The sequence below is a fragment of the Lampetra fluviatilis genome, chromosome 29 (genome assembly GCF_964198595.1).
Source record: "Lampetra fluviatilis chromosome 29, kcLamFluv1.1, whole genome shotgun sequence".
Lineage (NCBI taxonomy): Eukaryota > Metazoa > Chordata > Hyperoartia > Petromyzontiformes > Petromyzontidae > Lampetra > Lampetra fluviatilis.
In genome coordinates, this window is record NC_136303.1 from 3236594 (window position 1) to 3260803 (window position 24210).

At 50.9% G+C, this 24210-nt stretch overlaps 1 protein-coding gene across 4 annotated transcripts; it reads left to right on the forward strand.

Moving 5' to 3' along the window:
• DIXDC1 (DIX domain containing 1) lies at positions 1-23390 on the forward strand. Of its 4 annotated transcripts, XM_078869997.1 has the most exons (17): positions 1-395; positions 1585-1630; positions 2285-2305; positions 8579-8708; positions 10929-11051; positions 11818-12013; positions 13488-13652; positions 15422-15555; positions 15937-16007; positions 16199-16285; positions 16800-16853; positions 17317-17367; positions 17937-18041; positions 18618-18671; positions 20151-20306; positions 20700-20804; positions 21240-23390. In XM_078869997.1, the coding sequence occupies exons 2-17, from the start codon at positions 1598-1600 to the stop codon at positions 21369-21371; spliced, it is 1617 nt and encodes a 538-aa protein (XP_078726123.1). In that variant the 5' UTR covers positions 1-395; positions 1585-1597; the 3' UTR covers positions 21372-23390. The 4 variants fall into 4 exon arrangements, with proteins under 4 accessions (XP_078726123.1, XP_078726126.1, XP_078726125.1 ...); XM_078870000.1 differs by lacking the exon at positions 13488-13652; XM_078869999.1 differs by lacking the exon at positions 2285-2305.
• Positions 23391-24210: the final 820 nt, after the last annotated feature.

The following is a 24210-nucleotide window of genomic DNA, read 5'->3' on the forward strand; positions in this document are numbered from 1 at the left end:
CCGTGACGCAGGGAGGCCGTCGCCATGGAGACGGAGATGGGGCCGTTTGTTTATCGTCACCACCACCAACCACCATCACTGCCACCACCACCAACCACCACGATCGCCACCAACCATCGCCACAACCACCATTACCCACCAACAATCACCACCACCGTAACTAATCACCACCACCAACCACCACCACTGCCACCACCAACCACCACCACCAACCACCACCGTGGTGATGATGACGATGAGGTAACGAGCGAGAAGGAGGAAGAGGAAGGGGGCCTGGTCGAGTCGTGTGGTTGACAAACATTTCAACAACAACAACAACAAACCATTCAAACAACAACAACCCATTCAAACAACAACAAACCATTCAAACAACAACGGCGGCAGCAACAACAACGGTAACAGACAGCGTCCGAGTTCGTTTGTGTTGTTTTGTGTTATCCGAAGCGTGTCCTGGGCCTCAACCTAGGTCGACTCAGCCTCAAATGAGAACCTGCTGCGGCGTGTAGTAAAACATCGCCAGTGGGAGAGACAAAGGCGGCCGGGCGTGGTTGCTGCCCCCTCCACCCCTCCCTTCGTGCGCTGCGCCGGCCTTCATAGCGTGCTACTCGCTAGCGGCACTTGCCCCGACTATGTTAGAGGCTACACGGGGGTCGTTTGTGTTGTTGTTGGTGGGGGGAGCGGTGGCGCAGTGGTTAGCGCGCGTTGTGCTGCAGGCGATTGACCGGGTGAACAGTGGACGGCCAATGTCCCGAACCGGTCCTGATCTTCATAACAAGGCCGTAAGCTCCATATATATAAAAGGCAAAGTTGTGAATGTGTACTCTTAGGTTTTTTCGGTAAAGTCACGTAGGGAACAAATAATAATAGAAATCAAATAAAATTGTGAATGTGTGGCTGTTCAAAATGTTTAGCGTACTTCCCGACATGCAACAAACTTGAAATTTACCAAGTGGGTACTTTCCAGACTGTACACCATGCAAAAATAATGAAAATACACTTATTTTTTTTTTTTGGGGGGGGGGGGGCTCAATAATGCATTCATTTTTTGCACGGCTCGTGAGCTGTGACGTCACATTTGTCACGTGACCCGCGCACGTGGAAGCGTAACGCGTTGTAGTGTAGTGGGTAGCGCGCTGCGCTACGAACCCAGCGACCCGAGTTCGATTCCCGCTCATGGCCACCACCGGTGACGATTATTTGAACTGCTCCTGGGCCCTCCCCTAGGTCGACTCAGCCTGACATGAGTATCTGGTGTTTTTGTTCGAATTCGGTAGTAAGTTAAACAAAAAAACTCTACTGTATTTCAAGAGCCGCAATGCATGTAAATTACGAGACGGTCTTTAATTCATAACGTCCCCAATCAGTAGTGAAGGAGCCGCATACAGCTCTAGAGCCGCATGTTCCTGAACCCTGATCTAGACCCAAAAGGCAGTAAGCCCATACCCGTGGTCAAGGCAGTGGGTATATTCCATACCGAGGGCTAATGAACTTTGTATGTACCGCATTGGAATTATAAGTGAGTACGCAGCAACTGCATTGCTCTCACACACAAACGAATGACGTTTTTGTGTTTCTATTTTTCAGAGAGGAGCTTCAGATGACGCACCTTCCGACGTCCACGGAGTCCTCCGTAAGGGATCTTTCGCTGCGTGGCACACAAGACATTCGTATACAAATGCCCATGAATACATTTCCATACATACAGATGCACAACAACAAGAGCGACCATTTTCCACTAGTTGATTGTGACATCCCCACAGCGCCTGTATTTTAAGTCCACGGGAAGTTTGGAAGGCTTACTGGCCAAAGGTCCCGGGGAAAACCCAGGCCTTGTGAGGTAACTAACTTAGATGACTGGCAGATGCACCATCCACCTGTGCTCATCACAGAGGTCGCAAACGGGTTTTGATTCCTTACCCGTACCCGGCCGCACCAGGGTCGCAAATGGGTACCCGTGGCCTGGTACGGGTACCCGTTCCCTACCCGTACTCTACCCGAAATGAGTGACAATCGGTTACTCACCAGTGACTCACGGCCTACCCGTACCCGTACCCGGCCGCACCAGGGTCGCAAACGGGTACCCGTACCCGTACCTGGCCGGGTACGGGTAGCCGGATATCGGGTAGGGTACGGGTATCGGGTACCTGGTTGCGACCTCTGGCTCATCACTGTGCCAACTTGCTGTGTTTTAGTCACCCGGTGCTCTGCCCATTGTGAGTAATGCCTCTCCTTTTGTTGTTGGTGGGCGACTGTCTCCAAAATCCTTCACGAGGCTCCTCTACAGAGGCGGATCTTGACACCGCTGGTAGGTAGCAGTCTTCTGCAAGTCCAATCAGCTCCAAATCCTTGCAGTCAGCCCATTCCCTCTCTCAGCCTGTGCACCACTGCGGGAGCGAGAGGAAGACCTTAACAGAGAGTGGCTTGACGACGACATCGTAAGAGATCGGTTGCAAGAAAGACGTGGCCACTACTTGAGCATATTGGCACAAGACAGAGGAAGGTGGAAACAAATGACGAAATGTGGCAGTGGATTCTTGATGATGATGATGTATATTATGGCGTAATGGTGAGCACACTGGATTTGCGATCCAGATGTCAGTTCGATTCCATCTCCCGGTGTGGCAGTCGAAAGAGAGGGGCAGGTTTCTGTAAACCTCCACCGCCTCGGTCCACCCAGAAGTATGAATAGCGACATCGCCGATAATCGATTGGCAAGTGATGCGTGGTGGGGTAAAGTGTGGGTACTCCTACTTGTTTCATGCCGTCTGGCCAGTGTGGAAGGGTAGGCAGAAAATACTCTCTTGTGGAGCTCAGCGAGAGCCCGCCCTCTAGTGGAGGTCAGAGGGAAATGGCAGGGCTGCTGCTTTATCTGTGCGCATGATGTATATTGGTGTGTACATTTTTGCTCGGAAAAAAAGCGTAACCGAGATTTTTTTTTTCACAAAAGAACACTAGAAACAATACCAACGGGACGGTAAAGATGAGCCAAAACAAAAACAACTCTAGAATCAATTCCCGGCCGTGGGTCATGACGATTCGTAGAATCGTTACGTGCCTTGGTCAGAGAGAGAGAGACACGAGTGGTTGAGTGGGTGGAACACAAAGGGGGAGACTTTGACTTTCAAACAACTTTTATTGCCGCCAGCAGCAACAGCACTGGAGGCGATTCCGATATGAAATACACAGCCACCAGCAAACAAATAATCGCTCTAAGTCCACGCGCTGTGAGACAGGAGTGAGAGTGCGAGCGAGAGAGAGAGTAACGGAGATCCATAGAAAAATTCACCCGTAAAAACAAAGTTTTTCACTATAAATCCTTTATATGCGTGGCGGCTAGAGTCCTCTCGTCCTCTGGCTTGAGATGGCTGCCACCTATGGGTCAGATGATTGTCTGCCACCATTAAGCAATTGGTAATTAAATATTTAAATTTTTTCCTGAACAGTGTAAAATGTTTGGAAATTATTTTTCACGAAAATTAATTGTCACGCACAACGAGTCTGTGTGCAAAAATGTCAGCTCGATTGGATCACGGGAAGTGGGTTAAAAACGACCGAAAGATTTGCACGGTCGTATGCAAGCAAGCATGCAAGCAAGCAAGCAAGTGACCTTAATATAAAGGATTTAAAAAAGGCCAGGGCACACGACCCATCCTGGTGTGTTTTTAGTTAACGGGGAAGAGAGACAGACAGCTGGAGGGACAGGTGCAGTCAGAGAGGTCCAACACCATCTCTGCGTCTCTTGGGCTTTCGTGCCTCCCATCAGTGGGCGCGGGCAGATCCTGGGGACAAGCGGCGTCTTTGCAGAGCCGGCTGACTGCCATGTGTTTTCACTTCTCAGGGGGTGCCACTTCTAGAAAAATAAAGAAACAAAACCCAACACGAATGAGGAAGGGAGGGCGAGGGAGGGAGAGAGAGCGATGGGGGAAGGAAGGAGGGAGGAAGTGATGTTCTGAGAATGTGGCTGGGAAAGGGGCCCTTGCGATTGGTGGATGCTCGCACGGGAGGGAGAGAGGGTGGGAGTGAGAGCGACAGGGAGAAGAGAGAGAGGGAGGGCAAGTTCCTTCATCTGATGAGAGGGCAGCGCTGCACAGTGACGAAGGGTCGAAGGGGAAGCCACCACGCCGTCCGTCCGTCGCGACGATAACGACATCCGCCGGGTTCTGCCGGGCGTAGCAAGCGAGCGAGCGAAATGCATCCACGCTCTAAGAGCGTGTCCGTCGAGGGCGAGATTACGGAGGTACGGAGCCCACTTACACCGTGTTGTCCTCTTAATTGGGGAAGTGGCACGTACGTTGAACTTCTTTCGCACCGTACTTAGCCAACCGTGCTAATCGTGGGTGCGGGGAAGGAGAAGAAGACGAAGTGGTGTTTGTGACACTGCACGCGTGCATGTTATATAATCAGAGTGATGCAATTGGATGGCAAAAGTGAATTGGGAGCGTAGCGGACAAAATTTGCCGAGAGCTGTTGCGAATGTAAGTAGGAATCTCTGAGATTGGCGAGCGTTTGACAGCAGACGATAACGACGCTGCGAGTTTTGCTCGGGGTGGAAGACCATAGAGGAGGTGGAGGATGAGGTGGAGGACGAGGGTGATGAACTGTGGGGTTTGGGTGTCCAGGGCATGAAGGGCTTTGTGTGGCAGGGTCTTTAAGGAAACGATTTCAACTTGAACACAAGCGAGGGCATGTGTATGTATGCGTGCGTAGCCAGGCGTGCTAATCGGAGGTGCGGAAAGTGAGCACTCGTAACAACAATGTTGGTGGGCACGAAGTGGTCTGTGAGTAATTGAGATGTTTCGACTGCAGCAGCTTTAGCCGCAACGCCGTGGTCTTCCTTTCCAGCGAAAGAAAGAAACCCATTCTTTATTTTAAATTAACATTGTTTATTGTCCTAGTTCACTGAAGTGGAAACCTATGAATACATTTAGAGGGGTGACTGGTAATGCTTAATCACAATGTCGTAACGCTTCAAGAGCCATGGCTGATTATAATGTTGGGGGAAACGTATACTTAGCGGCTGTCTGTTTTGAATGACAGTATCGGATGGCAGTATAATTAGAAATTACAGCAGCAACGCTAATGCTTAAACCAACGATTGTTAGAGGCCTGCAAGACTTGACATTTGGCTTTTTACAATCGTCAACGGATGCTGGTGCATTGACAGTGGACTGGTGCACAAGTACAATTAACATACTCGGCACGTTCCTCAATAACAACAACAGCACTTGTGTGTGTGTGTTTGTGGTCTCAAAAAGTATATAATATACGACGTTTCGGGCATGGCCCTTCTTCACAGCACGTAGAGAGGCCAAAGAGGTGGAGTGCTGCTGTGTGGAGTGCTGACCTCACGACATGGGCGTCTCGGTGGCTAGGAGATGTTAACTACCTCGCTTGGTATGCGGGAGGTCGTGGGTTCGACCCCGACCCTGACGCCTGCTGTATATTTGGAGTTTGCGGTGTCTCTCTCTCCCCGTGGTTGCATGGATTTTTCTCCGGGTCCTCCAGTTTTTCCCTCCACATTTATAATCATGCACTTATAGTATATGGCTGCTATAAATTTACCCAAGATAAGCGACTCTGTGGAGTTATCATTTGTGGACAGGTCGCTTCAGAAAAAGAGCTATGTAGCTCAGTGAGCTTGACCTGGTAAACTAGAACATCGTTACGTGAAGAATGCCCAAAATAATAGTCAACGTTGCCCAAAATGTTGTCTATCTCCATATACAGTATATATAAAAAGCAAAGTTGTGATTATGTGTATCTGTTCAAAATGTTTAGCGTACTTCCCGACATGCCATGTGGGTACTTTCCAGACTGTACACCATGCAAAAAATATAAAAATACACTTTTGTGGGTTTTTTTGGGGGGGGGAGCTCAATAATGCAGAGATTTTTTGCACGGCAAGTGAGCTGTGACGTCACATCTGTCATGTGACCCGCGCACGTGGAAGCGTAACGCATTGTAGTGTAGCGGTTAGCGCGCCGCGCTACGAACCTGGCGACTCGTACCTCAAACGAGTAACTGGTCTTCTTGGTTCTTTCGGTAAAGTCACGTAGAAGGGAAGTAATAAAATAATAAAAATAAAACATAATATTATTTTATTACTTCCCTTCTACGTGACTTTACCGAAAGAACCAAGAAGATGAATCCCTGCAGTCACGAAAGCTTTAAATCGAGTAACTGGTGTGGAGTGTGAACATCGCCACTGGGGAGACAAAGGCGGCCGGGCGTGGTGAATGCAAGTCTCGGGCGAAGCCGGGTAGTAAAGCTAGTTGTTATATATTTTGGATTTTCAAGGCCACAGTGTTATGGGCGAACGTGTTGAATATTTAGTTGTTGTAAAAGTTGCTCAAACGTGAGCGGGGCAGTGCTCACATCCATAAGTGGCCAGTGTTGGAAATTCCACATTCCTATGGAAATATATTTTGGATGCAAATGTTTGAAAGGAATGCTGCACTGCAGATGTATTAACTCGTGTGTGAGAAAGTTTCCCTCAAGAGGTATGTCATGTATCGATGCACAGGTTATAATTGACTTATATTCATAATGCATTTAATCGTCTGTTAATTGCTTACAATTTTTGCGGTTCATAAGCTTAACGATACATTTAGAGTAATGAAGTGAGCTAAACTGCACAAGCGGCAAACCTATAGACTTACATACAACCCCGTATCTTACATAGAGACACGTACATAAACATATACATACGTACATGGAGACCCATACACTTACAAAGATATCCGTAAACAAGCATTGGAAAAATTACTTTTGTAAACAGTTCTGAGCTCATTGAGACCCGGAGCCTGTTGCAAGCGAGAGAAGTGCGACCAGGGAAACTCAGGTTCTAACTTAGCGCAGTAACGTGACTTCTCCAGCCATTCGGGAGCTTGCGTGATATGCAGAACGTTAAGCCGTGCTGTAAGTAGGCTGGTTTAATTTTCGATTTAAACCTTTCGTGACTGCATGGATTCATCTTCTTGGTTCTTTCGGTAAAGTCACGTAGAAGGGAAGTAATAAAATAATAAAGCGGTCTTCACCTGAGGACGGCTGCTTGCGTTGTGGCCGAAACGTCGTGAGAATTATTTTATTATGTTTTATTTTTATTATTTTATTACTTCCCTTCTACGTGACTTTACCGAATGAACCAAGAAGATAGGCTGGTTTGTTACGTTATACACAATTAATGCCCTTTATCAGAGGGTGGCGGTGGCGCAGTGGCTAGCGCACCGTGCCATGAATTCGGCTGGCCGAGTTGGATTTGGGCCCACGGCTAGCGTCGGTGGCGTGCGATACCTGAGCCGGACTTGAGCATTCCCACACCACCGACCCTCGCTGAGCAGCATGGGGAAGTATGGCAAGATGACCTCCATAATTGACACGGTGTGGGGGAGGCATTTATCCAGCAGTGGGTTGACAGAGCTGTACATTATGATGATTATTAGTTGTCTAAAGGCTTTTTATCAGGAGGATCCTGCTGCGTTCAGATGTTTGGCCAATACCATTAATGAGCGTTTGGCTTCGTGTGGGAGGGAAACTGGACATGACACGTGCACAATCTCTCCCAAAAATGAACAAATTCTGAATCAAGGAAACCGAAGTGATCGGAGGAAACCCCACGCACAGGAGGAGACAGCAACTCCACACAGATGGATTCATATAAAAGTCAGCCAGCTGCTTGCCTAGCCTCTAAGAGCCCCGTGATCGTAGTCCTGTACATCGAAAGTATCCAACCTTTAAGAGTCCCATACTCTTGGTCCTGTATGGCGTAAGTATCGAGCCTTTTAAAATAACTTCCGTATGAAATGGCTCATGGTCAGGCAGATAACAGCTGCGGCTGTTTTGGCTAATCACCTTCCTGCCCTGGCACCACACCACCACCCCCTCCTCCCCCCAACCTTCTACCAACTCCAGCTACCCGCCCGCACCCCCATGTGACCAGTTACCATGGTTACCATCTGGTCCCAATTTCCCTTGCCTCGAATGTCACCACCACCACCCCCGCCACAGCCACTGCCACCGTTATGCCTCGTGCAGGCAGGGTTAGGGCCTCGAAGCCCAGGGTCGGGTTGGTGTCATTCGACACCAAATCCATAGCACTCAACGTCTGTGGGAGTCACTCTCTGAGGAGGTCAGGGTCAATGGAACGTCAATCAATGGAGGTGTGCGATCGTTTGAGCCGACGAGATGGGAGGCTGGGTTCGATTCCTAGCCAAGTATATGCCCACGTATGTGTGTGTGTGTGAGTATGGTTGTGTTTGAAGAAGAGTCTGTTGAAGGGGTGCCTTAGTGCCGTGGTTACGAACCCAGCGCCCCAATTCCTTCTCACGGTCAACACCAGTGACGATTATCTGAACTGGTCCTGGGCCGCTCCTAGATCGACTCGACCTCAACTGAGTACCTGGTGCGGTGTGTAAACATCGCCACTGGGAAGACAAAGGCGGTCGGGTGTGGTGCTGGCCACCCACCCACTCGTGCGCCGTACCTGGCCTGCATAGGTGCTATTCGCGAACAACGCTTTCCCTAAACGTTTGCTAAAAATGCAATACGGGGGGGGATCTTCGTCTTTGTGTGCATGCAGTCCCAGCTGCAGGCGTACGTGTGCTGGGTGAACGGGCAGCTGCGCCGCGTGCCAGGAGCGGCGCCCATCCGAGAGTTGCGAGCAGACATGAGGGATGGCACGGCGCTCGCCAACCTTCTACTGGCGCTACGTACGGGGACACGGGGACACACGGGGACACTGACATAGAGACACAGGGACATGGGGACCGCAGGGACACACGGGGACACAGACATAGAGACACAGGGATATTGGGACCGCAGGGACACATGGACACTGACATAGAGACACAGGGACATGGGGACACACGGGGACACACAGGGACACTGACATAGAGACACAGGGACATGGGGACACACGGGGACACACGGGGACACTGACAGAGAGACACAGGGATATGGGGACCGCAGGGACACACGGACACTGACATAGAGACACAGGGACATGGGGACACACGGGGACACACGGGGACACTGACATAGAGACACAGGGATATGGGGACCGCAGGGACACACGGGGACACTAACAGAGAGACACAGGGATATGGGGACCGCAGGGACACACGGGGACACTGACATAGAGACACAGGGATATGGGGACCGCAGGGACACACGGGGACACTAACAGAGAGACACAGGGATATGGGGACCGCAGGGACACACGGGGACACTGACATAGAGACACAGGGATATGGGGACCGCAGGGACACACGGACACTGACATAGAGACACAGGGATATGGGGACACGCGAGACACGCGGCGACATGGGGACACAGAGACAGGGACATGGGGTACTGTTATGAAGATATGTGGACATGGGGACACAGGGACATGGGGACACGGAGGTCGACTCAGCCTGACATGAGTATCTGGTGCAGTGTGTAAAAATCGCCACTGGGGAGACAAAGGCAGCCGGGCGTGGTGCTGGCCACCCACCCCCTCGTGTGCCTTTTCAGCCTCCATAGGTGTTCGCGAACAACACTTGCCCCAACAGTCTTTTAAGGGTACACAGGGGATCTTTGTCTATTTTCGTGCGTGCTCGTGTTATCTCGTGCCGATGAGGTTTTTGCCAGCCGTAGCATCACATGATCGAGGTGGCGCTGGTGGAACAAAGGCCGTCCTATGTTCAGCGGCATGCGGAGGAGGCCAATGGGAATGCTTTCATTGAGACTCTTAATGCACGGCACCTGCTAAATGTGAGAGCAAGGGGAGGAGGAGGTGATGGTGCCTCGATGTTTCAAAGGCGTTTGAAATGCCCGTGTCATGGCACCGCTCGCTACATTCTTAAATTGGAATACAAGTTTGAGTTACCCGTTTTTAAACGTGAGTTGTCACACGCAGTGAGTTGACGATCTCAGCTCGGTCGCTAATGACTGCCCATCGAGTCAACTTTGGTCCTCTTTGCCAAATGATACGTATCCCAGCTGCGAGGCCCTAACCCTTTTCGGTTGTATTGTCATGCGACAAACACTCTTCTGGGGGGCCAGTCGCAACACGTGCTCCCCCGTGCGGCCGTGGGGCTCGCTCGGGTCACCTCAGGCGGTAGTTCCGCGACGTCTTCTTCCCAGGCCGTTCTCTTGGCGCAGGGCGAGGCCACTTCCGAAGTGAAGTGTCGTCGTCCCGTGGCGACGCGATGCCTTGTAGCACAAACGTTCAGTGGCTCCTGCACGCCACAGAGCTGCTTTTGTGGCACGTAAGTCGTAGAGCGATGCGTAATCGCACTGAGAAGATGACGGCGGCTTGGCTTGGTGCCATGCCGGCTTTAATAGACGCTCGCTATCGCCAGCACTTTCCCCGCCGGTCTCTTTGGGTCGCACGGAGAATCCTCAGGGCTCTTGACGTCGGAGGGGAGAGAGGCCGAAAAACAACGACAGTCACACCCGGCATGCATCCTTTCCATGTGAACGGCAGTCATAGCGAGAGTTGATTGGATATCTCCTCGACGCGGGAAAGCAGTAAGGTTTCGAGATTTGTTTTTTATCGCCAGGTGGTGGTGGCGATCATGCACGTGGCCTATGATCCAACGCTGAAGGCAGTGAGGGTTGGTGGATCACCGCACAAATTTTGGGATGCTCCCTTCCCTGTGGGCGTCAAGGAGGAGCCGTACCTTGGCTCTGCAGGAGAAAGCAGCACAGCAAAAATGTGCACTCCACCTGTCTGGGATAGAGAGCTTTTCCCTCGCATACGTGGGTTTGCTTTGGGTGTTCCGGTTTCCACCCACATGTAAACACTCATTAAATGGCCGATAACACCTTAATATATAGAGGATCGCAGAACTCAGGCAATTGTTGGTAGCGTAGGCTCACAGCGTGGCTGCTGCTGCCTTCCCCGCTCGTCCGTGGTTCCTCCCCCCCCCCGCCCTTCCCCATAGTGGGCGTGCGCGTGCACGTCCATGAGACGCCGAGCACCGCGGACGAGGCGAGGGACAACGTGGAGGCCGTTCTGGGCTTCATCGCCAGCCGCGGCGTGCGTCTGCACCAGACGTCTGCGCAAGGTGAGCGGGGCAGTGGCGCGGCGATGACGCTGGCGCGCCAACAATAGCGCTGTAGCAGCAGCAGCGGCGGCACCGTGAGTCCGCGCGACGACGCGGCCGTCTGCGAAGATAGAAGAAGGGGGCGGCTGCGATAGCAAAATATTTCAGCGCATCGATCCACACCCACCTACTTCTGTTGTCTCGTTCGCATGAGCGTGAGAACACGGGGAGCAGGACAGAGCGGGGCGATGGAGGCAAGCTGTACACTGTGCATCCCCTCAATGTATAGTAGCCTAGGGGTGCCCAGGATCTCATCAGTGCTGGCTTGGTGTCTCTGACCACTAAACCACTCTCACACCTCAATCACCGTTATTAATAAATACACCTACTTGCTGTACTTCCTCCTCGAGGGCGCCACGTTAACTACCTCGCCTGGTATACAGGAGGTCGTGGGTTCGGTCCCAACCCTGACACCTGCACATTTGGAGTTTGCGTGTCTCTGTCTCTGTGGGCATGTGGATTTTTCTCTGTGTCTATATTATTTGGCTGCTATAAATTCCCGCACGTGATCAGCCGCTTCGTTGAGCTGTTATTTGTGGCCAGGTCGCTTCTGAAAATGAGCTAATAGTTCAGTGGGCCTTACCTGCTAAATAAAATAGTAAAGCAATGGAAGGGCTATTGACCAAAACGTCACCTATTATACATTGTTCCTTTTAAGGCTACACTATTATTTGCGAATGTGTTGAGTTTTCAACCACCCACTCCCCCCTCCTACCCACCTCCACAGACATCATCGACGGCAACCTGAAGCCAATCATGCGCGTCGTCCTTGCGCTGGCCGCCCACTTCAAGCCGATCAATCACAGGCGCCGATACTCGGGCTCCGGCGTGGATGAGGCCTCGTCGCCGACGGCGATGGCCAATCGCGCGCCGCGCTCCGCCATTGCCATGGCGCAGAGCGCGGCTGCCATCTGCGAGGCCCGGTGAGAGGACGCGCAGGCGGTGTCGTCGTCGACATCCGGGCTCCGTGGCGAACGGGGGGAGGCGACGTTGCAGTCTGCTCCCCCCTTGCGGCCAGATATTTTAGGCGCCGTGGTGGCGAGATGTTGACTACCTCGCCTGGTATGCGGGAGGACGTGGGTTCGATCCCGACCCTGACACCTGCTGTATGTTTGGGGTTTGCGGTGTCTCTGTCTGCGGTGTCTCTGCCCGTGGTCGCGAATAATTTTCTCCGGGTCCACTATAAATGTCCACGTGATGAGCCACTTCGTTGAGCTATCATTTGTGGCCAGGTCGTTTCTTAAAAAGAGCTAAATAGCTCAGTGGGGCCTTACCTGGTAGAAATAAAATAATTTTTTGTGAAAAACTTCGGTTCTCGTGGCCCGCGACAGCATGCCTCTCTCCGCGTTTACCGATATTCACCGTAAAAAATATGTACTCTCGATTTTCATGCTGCGCGTGCCTGGTGATTGGTGAAGAGTTTTTATTTTTTTTTGCCGTAAAGAGTGCTGCTGATTCGGTATAAGCTGGAGACCTTGTGTGTTTTATGTGCGTGCGTAGCACAGTAATGGGGAGCGATGGCGTCGCAGTTATCGCGCTGCGCTACAAACCCGGCGACCTGAGTTCGATTCCCGCTCATGCCCCCAACACCGGTGATGATGATCCGAACTGGTCCTGGTCCTCCCCTAGGTCGACTCGGCCTCAAATGAGTACCTGGTGTGGTGTCTAAACAAAGACGGCCTGGCGTGGTGTTGGCCACCTCACTCGTTAGTGTGCCGTTCCGGCCTTCATAGGTGCTCACGAATAGCACTGGGACATGTTTAGTGATCATTAGGTGCGTGTGGCATTTCACAACTTAGTTTGTATTTGTACGGACACAATTAGAGAAAAGACATTTAAGTCAAAGTCGAGTCACTTCAATTAGATTCAAATAGTCAATATCGTGACGTAGGTATAGTGTTATGACTGAGTGACCGACTGAGGTTAAAGTCTTTTAGTCTCATTAATCAAGCTTCAAACTCACTTTGGACACCCCAGGGAACCCGGCTGAGATGCATAAGATTCATGTACCCGTGCAAAATAAAATCATATTGAAGAAGGAATGAGTTCAGGACCTTGACCCTATCATCCACTTAGCCATATAGCTCTTGTTCAGAAGCGACATGGCCACAAATGATAGCTAAACGAAGTGGCTCATCACGCGGAAATTTATAGCAGCCAAATACTCTTAAACACTTGATGTTGATTCCAAATGTGAAAAGGAAAAACCTGAGGTCCCCGGAGGAAAATTCACGTGACCACGGGGAGAACGTGCAAACTCAATTTCCAGGTATCGTCAACAGTGTCAGGATCGAACCCACGGCCTCCTGCGAACCAAGCGAGGGAGATAGCATCTCGCCACCGTGGCGCCTTAAAAAAAGAGAGGACATTCTTCCACAGCTGTCTTTGTTCCCTCAGGGTCCCCCCATGCCCCCCACAAAGTGAGGACTCCGCACCCCCCGGACTTCCCGAGACTCCCAGTTCCCCCAGCGCCGTGACCTTCCGCAGCGTCCGTGATCGCGTGCGTCACTACGAGGGTCAGCGGGGTCACGGGGTCACCGGGGACACGCCCGCGTCGCCACGGTAACCACAGGGGGAGCGCTGTAGGGGGGTTGCCACCTGTCCGGGGATTGGCATCTGTGAGTGGGGCGGCAGGAATTGATTTGTACAGAGATCCGATACCGGTGTTGTGTCGAACTTTGTTACGGTATCACTGCGCAGGTTTGACAGCAGACCTCGTGATGGCTGAGAAAATATGTCGGGGTTCGGTCTGCAGTGGAAAAGATGACGGCTCCAAGTGCAGTGGAGGTGGAACTTTTGATTGGTTGAGCATTTTTATTGACGCTTTCCAACTGAAGGGTGAAAGCATTGACGCAGACTTCCGCTCGAAAAAGTTTCTGCCAGTTTGATTGCTGGGGTGCCCATAATCCAGAGATGTAAACCACACAAAAAGAACTGCTCGCAAGCGTGCACGCACACGCGCGCGCGCTCACTGTGCCCCGACTTCTCTCAACGTCACATTCTGATCTTCTCAATAAATAATTTCAGAAGACGAAGGCTCATTCGGACACGTCAGATAAGCCACCCATTCCTACAACGCATGGACTATGAATGGCCTGCAATCCCCAACTCCCTCTGTTCGACTTGGCCAAGCACTCACTGTTGTGCACACTCCCGTATTCGCAAACTGGCTTTTGATTTTTTCGACTCGCAGATGGCAGTGAGGTGGCGGTCGCTGAGCCGGGTTATCTCTCTCTCCATATAAACATTGTTGCTCGCTCTCCAGGTCGGGTCATGCTCTTTCAAAAAAGACAAACTTGGATTTTGAGAGAGGGATTGTTTTGTTATGTTTTTTTTGTATTCTTTTCTCAATTTATAAGGTGTGCGTTTCAAAAACATCTTCCAGTTAATGAATAGTAGTATGACGGCGACGATTATGATGGTGATCTTGATTAAGGGTGTAGCATTGCATTATGTAATCCATCGTTAAGTTCACGACACCTGCATCGAAGATTATACGTTTTATTATTATTCATATTTGTTGTCAGCAAGGTGTAAGAGATGACCTTGACCCCTGCAGTCAGCAGTGGCTGCTACACTCACCGCAGTGTCAAAAAAATCAATTGATTCCTGAATCGAACCGAGATCTTGAATCGTCTCAAATCACCGAAATGCCAGGGGGAAGGATCGCTCCGGCTCTGTCGAGGGTGCGTGCGTATCCTGTACACGTACACGTGCACAAGGCACGCACGTGTTACATTGCACAATCTGTGAGCAAAATAAGTCATGAAGTCCGATCAGTTTGCTGAACGGTTTTCAAGCTATCTGTCGGAGGGAGAGAACTGCACTGCTGAATACAGCATTGGAGCACAAGTGACAAAAAACCTCAACGCGTTTCTTAATATGAAAAGTATACAAGAGGTGGCATTCGAAGCGGTGCCCTTTTTATTTGATGTGCTGGAAAAGAGGGTGCCATTTCCCCGAAACGTCGCCCGTTCATTTGCTTTTCCTTTCAAGGCCGCGAAATGCAGTGGAGCGTGTATACCGAGGCCATTGTTACGGTGGACTGAGATCGAACCAGTGGAAAGCTGCTTTGGAGTGCTTGTGAAAGTCTGAATATAGTGCCATTCAACAAAGCGACGTGTCTGAAAGAATATGGTTTATTTTAATCGGTATGTACCACCTGCTGTGTATGACACCTGGGCCCAGTGAAACAAGCTGAAGAGAGTCCATACAGGAAAAGGTGGAGAGTTTGCTGCGTGGAATTACGTCGAGACACGGGAAGAATTGGCTTGTATTTTACCCGCAAACGTGCGTACTTAACCGTGGGGCCGTCCGTCTCTATGCCTCAGGTCACAATGCGATGCCACGTCAGTGAAGCCAATCGCCGTGGCCCCGGCGGATCACATGACCGACACGTCCGGCCAATCGGAGCAAGGCCGAACAACGCTGAAGGAGCGGTTGCGCATTTACTCCGAGGATGGCGGTAAGACGATCGCAGTCGTGCGACAATTCATGTATCGCAAATGTGAATTTGAACAGTGCAGGCCAGCTCCCTCGTGTACGCATTAACGCGTGGTGGGTGGGTCGGGGGATGGTGGGGTCCTGATTATCGACATTTATTAATTAATTCGTCCCAAACGTTTCATCATCGTCAGGTGTTGACAAAAGCTCTGCTCTCGCGTGGAATAACTTCCTCATCCGGGCCCTTAAGTGGGTGCCATGATGTCATCATGGCATCAACTTGAGGCCCAAAAGTTATACGGTTACTGGCATAATACCCGATGACAAAATCCGAGATGAGCAGTTCAAGAAGCGGCAGGGAGTGTCCACGTGCGTCATGATGTTGCCTGGCGTCTTGTTGCAGGGGGTTTTCTGGAGGCTGTGGGCTGGGAGGCTGATGTGAGAGGCGTGCAGAACCTGCTCAACTCTCTGCAGGTAACTGGCGCCGGGGCTGCGATGCGAACGTTGAAGTAAACCGATGATGCTACCGATCGTCGGTTCTATCGCTCCGCCGCCGCTGATCAGATGACGCGAAAATTATTTTGAACCAAAAAAAAAAGGTCTCGCGATCGTTCCTGCGTGTGTGCTGCTGGACGGGGGATCTTCGTCTTTGTGTGACCCACCAGGCCGTGCTGCTCAACGGAATTCTCTCCGAGGAGGAGGAAGAGGAGCTTCAGCTGCAGCTGTCCGAGGAAAACGCCTGGGAAAAGACGGTGAGGGGAGAGACATCGGCACCCGCCCGCGAAAAACAACGGCAGAGAGCTCATGCCGGGAGTGGATAGCGAAGAGGCTCGGGCTCCTTGAAGATTCCCCGGGGGCTGGGCTTGGGGCTCGTTGTTGCTGTTGTATTGTCGCTGTGTTGTTATTGTATTGTGTAGTTGTTGCCACGTTGTTGTTGTCGTCTCTTCATCCCACGCTGCGCCGCAATGTCTCTCTCTCTCTCACCTCTCCCTCGTGTCCCCGCCCTGATCCTAACCCCTAACCCCACCGCCATTCCACCCTCACGTAGATTTTTACCGTCGTGTTGCAATGTGCATGTTGAACGCTTTTCACACCGTACGTAGCCAGCCTTGCTAATCGGAGGTGCGGGGGGAGGACAAGAAACTAAACGCGCGCAAAAAAATCTGCCGGGGATTGAGACGTCCTGCAGATTGAAATTGTTGTCGTTGCTTTTTGCTGTCGGTGGGGATTTAATCGTGAACTGACGTGGGCCTCCTCTTCCTGCAGATCATCCTACAGGGCCGACTGCATCAGGCCACTGAGGAATGCCACCTCCTGAAGGTGGGCGGGCGTCTCTCCAAGGCTATCCTCTCACCGAGATAATTATAATTATGATGAATATAATTCCAGCCTCTTGTCAATCCACTGCTGCATGAAGCCCCCGCGCCAGAGTCGTGTCAGTCATGGGGGTCGTTTGACCATACTTCACGCTGGCGAGTTGGTGAGCTTGGGGTGGTGGGTGCAGAGATCACTCACCGCCGATGTTGGCCAAGACTCGGAATAGAACCCGGGCCGCTCGGTGTGAGAGCTGGCCAACGGACAATGCTGCGTGGGTAGCCGGCTGGCTTCGAAGTCAGAGTGCTCAGCCGGCAGCAATCTCTTACCTCGTTCTAAAAGAGAAAGGGTGCAATACGGTAGTGTCAACAGGATAATGTCAACCGAGATGAATCCACTGCTGGATGAGATGTATTTGTTCTCCTAAAACTATTGCCCCCCCTCCCGTTCCCTCCCCCCCCCCCTCCAGCAAGACGTCTTGAAGTGGAAACAAGAGAGCGTGCACACGAAGGGCGTCGTGGTGAGGCCGCTCACGGTGGCGCTTTCTCCGTTCGAATCCAGCAGGCTGCCCTGGTTACTACTGCGGGTGTTATTACCGTAATCATACTGCGGGTGTGATAACCATAATCATACTGCCGGTGTGATAACCGTAATGATACTGTGGGTGTGATAAGCGTAATGATACTGTGGGTGTTATAACTTTAATCATACTGCGGATGTGATAGCCATAATCATACTGCCGGTGTAATAACCGTAATGCTACTGTGGGTGTGATAACCGTAATTATACTGCCGGTGTGATAACCGTAATGATACTGTGGGTGTAATAACCGTAATGATACTGGGGGTGCGATAACCGTAACGAAAAGCATTCCCTAACGTTACAACCGCGTTTCCAGTGAAAACGCTTTGTGTGAACGGACTTGGCATATTACCGTATGCCCCTTCACGCATTGGTGAATGCAAGAACAGAACAGAACGGTGGTACGTGAAGACGTTATTCGCAATAGTGAGCCGTTGCGTGCCGGCATCGCGGTGGTCGTTAGTGGGTGATGGGGGATGTTTATTTTGTTTTCCTGCCGGCACACAGGATGGCCTGCGGAGCTGTCTGACGCAGCAGGAGGCCACGCTGTTGCAGGCGAAGCAGGAGCTGCTGCGGGCCAACATAGAGAGGGAGAGCGCCGTGCATCACAACGTAAGGGCCCCCCCCTCACGCGCTCCCCACTGCTCGCTATCTGGAAGCTTCATCCGCGTTTGTTTTTTTTCGTTCGGGCGAGGCCACGTAATCGTTTTCAAGTGCTGCAATTCTTGCCGTTAACACTTCTGCCCGGTGTATGTATTCACGATGAAGGTTTTTAATAAAGGTTAGAGTGCGTAAATATGAATGCGTCGTTAACCCACCGTCACCCGACACGCAGCCAATGAATAAGGTTAGTCAAGTAAATAAAACGTGCCAATTAGTTACGACTTCAGCACACACCAGTGTGTCGGAGAGTAAACGCCACGACATTTACAGTTCGAGTACCGTGACGTTTCGCTGGCTATTACTTCTTTCGCACCGTTACGTAGCCCAAACCGTGCTAATCGGAGGCGCGCGGCACGAAGCCAAACACAGATATACTGGATCGCAGCAATTGGCTACGATAAACCAGCGAACAGGAAGCGTGCGTGCGCGCGTGGTTTTTATTTCGTCCGGCGTTCTTGAGCCGCTGCCGTTGTCACGTCGACGGTCATGCTCGCCCCAAAGCGTTGTCGCGTTTTTTTGTTGCAGGCCGAATTGCAAAAGAAGTTGGAAGAGAAATCCGCCCTCATCTCCGAGCTCAGGGTAAGAGACGTTTTTGGCCCCAGCCAGCGGCTGCCATGGTGAGCCAGCGCCCCCCCCCCCCCCCCCCCGTGCGTTGATGTGACCGCGGTTACGCTGGCGTTACAGCGTTCCATCTTTCTGTCTTTAGAGAGACGGGGGGGGAGGTGCCCTTGCCGATAACATCTGGCGGTTCACCAATCCATCCTTGGTCTTGACCACTGGCAATAATCCCTCATTACGAAGTGTCCTGTCCAAGCCCATTTACTAGACTAAACTATTTTTTTTATTTTACCAGGTAAGGCCCACTGAGCTCCATAGCTCTTTTTTCAGAAGCGACCTGGCCACAGCTCAAAGAAGTGGCTTATCATGTGGAAATGTTAAGCAGCCACATGCTTTTAAACGCATGTTGATGTCTAAACGTGGAGGGAAAAAACGGAGAACCCGGAGAAAAATCCACACGACCACGGGGAGAACGTGCAAACTCCAAATATACAGGCATCGTCAGGGTCGGGATCAAACTCACGACCTCCTGCGTACCAGGCGAGGCAGTTAACATTTCGCTACCGCGGTGCCCTATTTACTTTTCCTAACGATCTAACCCAGTGGTCGGCAATCTGTGGCTCCAGAGTTTTGTACCGAATTCGAAAAAATGCGTTTCCCTTCCTGTCTCTCAGTGTTATTTCCAAGCGTGCGCCTCTCAACAACAAACTAAACACAAAACGCATATGTCAAGAAATTAGTTGTCAATCTATATTTAAATGTGCATAGCTCCAGTGGCTTCCTAATATCGGAAGGAAGAGCATTCCAGACGGCCGTAGAGGCGCATCTGAAGGCGCGATGCAGCGAAGCCTTTGTTCGATGGCTGAGCCAAAAGCCGGTGCTGCGAGGACGACCGAAATTTGCGTGATGGTTTATGCTCCTTGACGAGATCAGTAACGTCTTCTTGGTTCTTTCGGTAAAGTCACGTAGAATGGAAACAATAAAAATAATAAAATGTAACATAATAAAATAATTCTCACGACGTTTCGGCCACAACGCAAGCAGCCGTCATCAGGTGAAGACCAGGTCTGTCGGGGAGACAGCGTCTGAATGAAACAGCACCATGCTTGGAGCGTATATTTAAGCTGGGTTTGAAGGGGGGGGGGGAAGGGCGCCTTGACAAAATAATTTGCATATCAAGAGGAATTTTGCATATTTATGGCCATATTTATTGGCATATTTATGGGAAATGCTGGTATGTGATTAGTACTACTTATGCCCGTGCATTATGCAGGACTAGCAGCATCAAAGGGAGGGGATAGGGGTAGCACTAATATTTTACTTGTTTTACTTTTATTAATTTTAATGTTTTACCTACGTGACTTTACCGAAAATACCTAAGAATATAAAGGGAAGGAGTATGTAGCTGCCGCAACTAGAAACCGTCACGACGCGTGCCAACGAATTTCGTTCATGCTGCCGCTTGGTAATGATTTTGCCAATGTTTTGTGTGTTTGTCAGAGGGAGGCAACGCTGCGGAGGAGGGAGGGGGAGGAGGGACGCTCGCAGAGGAGAAGTTTCTCCAACGGGGCAGCCCGCCCCTCCGGCCTCACCTCGCCCAGCCACAATCCCGGACATACCTCGGCAAGCCACAGCTACGTCCATGCCAACCACTCGGTGAGTGACGTCACAACAACCTTTTGCTGGTCAAACGGTTGGCTACATACATACGTATGTTGAACTTCTTCTTGGTTCTTTCGGTAAAGGCACGTAGAATGGAAATAATAAATTAATAAAAATAAAACATAATAAAATGGAAATAATAAAATAATAAAAATAAAACATAATAAAATATTTCCATTCTACGTGACTTTACCGAAAGAACCAAGAAGACGAATCCCTGCAGTCACGAAAGCTTTAAATCGAAATTAATGTTGAACTTCTTTCGTACGTAGCCAACCGTGCTAATCAGCTTTCCAGACGACACCATTGCGTGATTTTTCTTCCCCTTTTTGGGAAAGGGGGGACAATAATGAAACCCACCCGCGTACACGCCCCTCGCGTCCACAGCTGATCCGCGAGTCTCTGGGCAGCCTGAGGCGAGGGCTCTCTTCCCACGACCCGCGGCAGCACACCCTGGACACGCTCGAGCAAAGCATCCTGGTCCTCCTGGAGGTGAGGTGATGGTCACTTCCTGACCCCCAGCTCGCAAAGCATGCCTACGCACGCGTGAGTGTCGTTAGGGTGCAAAACACCACCACATTGACTTGTGTATGTCGGACAGCTCTACCAGCAGAAGTGACAAACGCTCGACACATCGTGTGCTCTGAAGAAGGGCCATTACCTGAAACGTCGCACATTGGACATTTTTCCTTTTAAGGCCACGGTGTTATTGGCGAATGTGAGTTTGTATTATTTATAATACAGGAATAATAATGATCGTCACATGCCTATAGACATGTTGCCCACGCGTCTGACTTTGCATCTGCCCATGTGTCTGGCCGTGCGTCTGTTCGTGCATCCGCCCGTGTGTCTGCCCGTGCGTCTGAACGCACGTCTGCCCGTGCGTCTGTCCGTGCGTCTGCCCGTGCGTCTGCCCGCGCGTCACAGTCGTCAGGGAGGGCGTCGCACGCGCGGGACGCTCGCGCGGGAACCAAGCCGACCTCGGCAGGCCCCCGCGCCCCCCTCGCCGTGGCCGCCCCCCCACACGCAGCCAGCGCCAGCAACTCGCCCGCCTCCTGATGCCAGCGTGCGCCAAAGCCTCCTCTCCTCGGTGTTCGTTCGTTCCGAGCCTCCGATCGACCTCCCGATCAGAGCACTTGTTTCACCCGAGGTTGCACAACTTGAGTGACATTCGATAATTTTCACGGTTCACAGTAGTTAGCCACGTGAAGAAAATGGCACGGCTAAAAGCTTTTCGCCAACCGTATGATGTGCCAATTTCTGCCGTGGCCCACGGACTTCAAGGGCATTTGTGGTGCGTGCAAGGCACGCCGGTGCTTTTGGGGATCCCGAACACATTGCTGTTTGGAGTTCGAGATGTAGACGTTGTAGGGAATTGTAAGATTAGAAGAGCGTTAATCGATCTCCACTCCTCACATCTCACCACCACCACCACGGGGCCTTCCTTTCCATGCTCACCAGTCTCCTCCATTCCAATTCAACTCAAGTAGTTACGCACCTCCGATTAGCGCAGTTGGCTACGTACGGTGCGAAAGGAGTTCAACATACATACACGCTGCATGCGCCTGTTTATTGCTAAACAGTGGCCCCATTTAATGTGCAGTGCCGGTTCAATTGAAATTTAAGATGTGTGCGCATGCATTACAACGTGCTTGATAACAGCACTTGACCCTACAGTTTGTAACGGCTATACAGCGGATCGTTGTCTTGATCCCATGTTTGGGTGGCGCACCTACCCATCATAGCTGGGTCTGTCCCGTGACCTCCTGCCAGCAGCAAGCCTTCCTCACTTCAAGTGGCCTCAAAATAGTGCACCTAGCCTGGCACAAGCCCTGTGGTGACCTCACTGCCGCCCAGTCATCGCATATGACGTACACGGGCTGATTCAAACAACCATTGCTCGCTACGTCACATGGGACGGAGTTTCGCAATCGTCTGGCGTGTGCAGCTCGTTACCAACCCATTTTTGGATTGGCACGAAGGAAAATTGGTCAAATTGGAAAAAAACATGAGAAGTGGAGTTTTGAGAATCCCTGGGTTACATGGGCATTAGATGTTGCAGTTAACACGGGTCAGCAGTCTAGCGCTAGGGCCGTGAGGGCTGCTTGCAGATCAGCCATGCAACGCCTGAAGTGGCGTTGTCCTCTGAAATTACAAGTTAGAGGGTGAAATCCGCTCTGTCGTGTTTTGCGTCACCGGCCATGAATTTGAGGGTTCCAAATGAAAGAAGCGTTTTGTTCTCGATTTGTTGATTTTAATCGATTGGGCACATCGATCGCGTCGCGCGCACAAGATGCGATTCGTGTAGGTCGTATACGATTGGTTTACGTGACGCCCCCCCCGCCCATACAGCCACTAGAGGCCGCTACATTCTCCAGTGTTGAATATAATTCGATTCTTGAGGTGGCCGGGTGGCTCAAGTGGTCAGGGCGCTGCTGCTAAGCTAAGCCGGCGTCGCTGAGGACCTGGGTTTGAATCCCAGGCCTGTTACTAAACTGGCTTTTCAAGTGTAGATCATCTCAGACCGATCAACAAAGACTGCACACACACAAAAAAAACATCGCATTAAAGTGGGTTCTACACTCTTTTATTTGGCCTTATTCCAGCTCTGAGAATAAAAAAAACGTTACTAGTTTCACGGTCATGTGACGCTCTCACAGCACAGCGTGTGGGAAATTTGCGCCCCCTGCTGTGTAGAGGGTGCAAATGCCACGGGTGTAGAGATGCTGAGTGTAGCGGCCTCTAGTGGCTGCAGGGGTGACTTCAATCCCATTGCATGCAACATGTATGGATCCAGAGCCCATCGATGAACGTATCGCGACGAGAGTGCATTCGTGGATGCATCGTCACTCCCCTACCCAGCCACTGCCTCCTCCTCCTTCACCCACGTGTGAAGGCAGAGCGATTCCGTGACTTAAGTGCTGAAATTCTAGATTTGAAGCTTTCGTGACTGCAAGGATTCATGCTCTTAGGTTTTTTTCGGTAAAGTCACGTAGGTAGAAAAATACAAATAAATAATAGAAGTAATAATAGATTTATTATTTTATTTCTATTATTACTTCTATTATTTTTATTATTTATTATGTTTCTACTTACTAGACTTTACCGAAAAAACCTAAGAGTATTAAGTGCTGAAACCTAGACCGTGTTTAGATAATTCCTTTTTTCAGCAAGAATGATTGCCGTTTTTACTTAACTTTACATTATTTGGAAGCTCAACGGGACGGATAAAACATACGATTTCAACTTGTAGCGTGTGCAGGCATTGGCTCGCTCTGGAAGAGAGGGAACGACTCAGAGGCACGCGAAGCCAGACAAGCGGGAAGACAGCTACGCGACGAGCCGGCGCCAACAATTGCCAAAAGCTCTGCGATCCGCCATATCTTAACTTGTGTCATCGGCCAATTAACGAGCGTTTACACGTGGGAGGACAACCGGAGTGCCCGGACAAAGCCGACGCGTGCGAGGGGGAAACGTTCGATCCCATACAGACGGATGAGGCGGAGTCCACATTTTGGCTGGACAGCCTCCTGGCGAGCCAGGGTATGGCTTGTCAGCGCCGAGCACGGTTGGCTACGTACGGTGCAAACTCCCGTTGTATGTAAGTATATATTTACATATATGTAAATACAAGGGAGTTTCGCTACATTTGTGCGGACCACCAACCCTCACCTCCGCAGTGCTGGATTACAGGCGGGCGTCACCATCGCCCGGCTAAATGTAAACCCTTCCAGAAAAGTGCCCTACTGGCGGACAGGATAAAAGTGTTTACTGCCTTATACATTTGTTTTGCTGATAAATGCCTTCGGTAGGCTGTGAATGATGAAGATTGTAAAAGTAAGCCGCACGTCATGAATTCCATGCAATCGGACAACTGTTTGGAGCCGATAGTGAACGC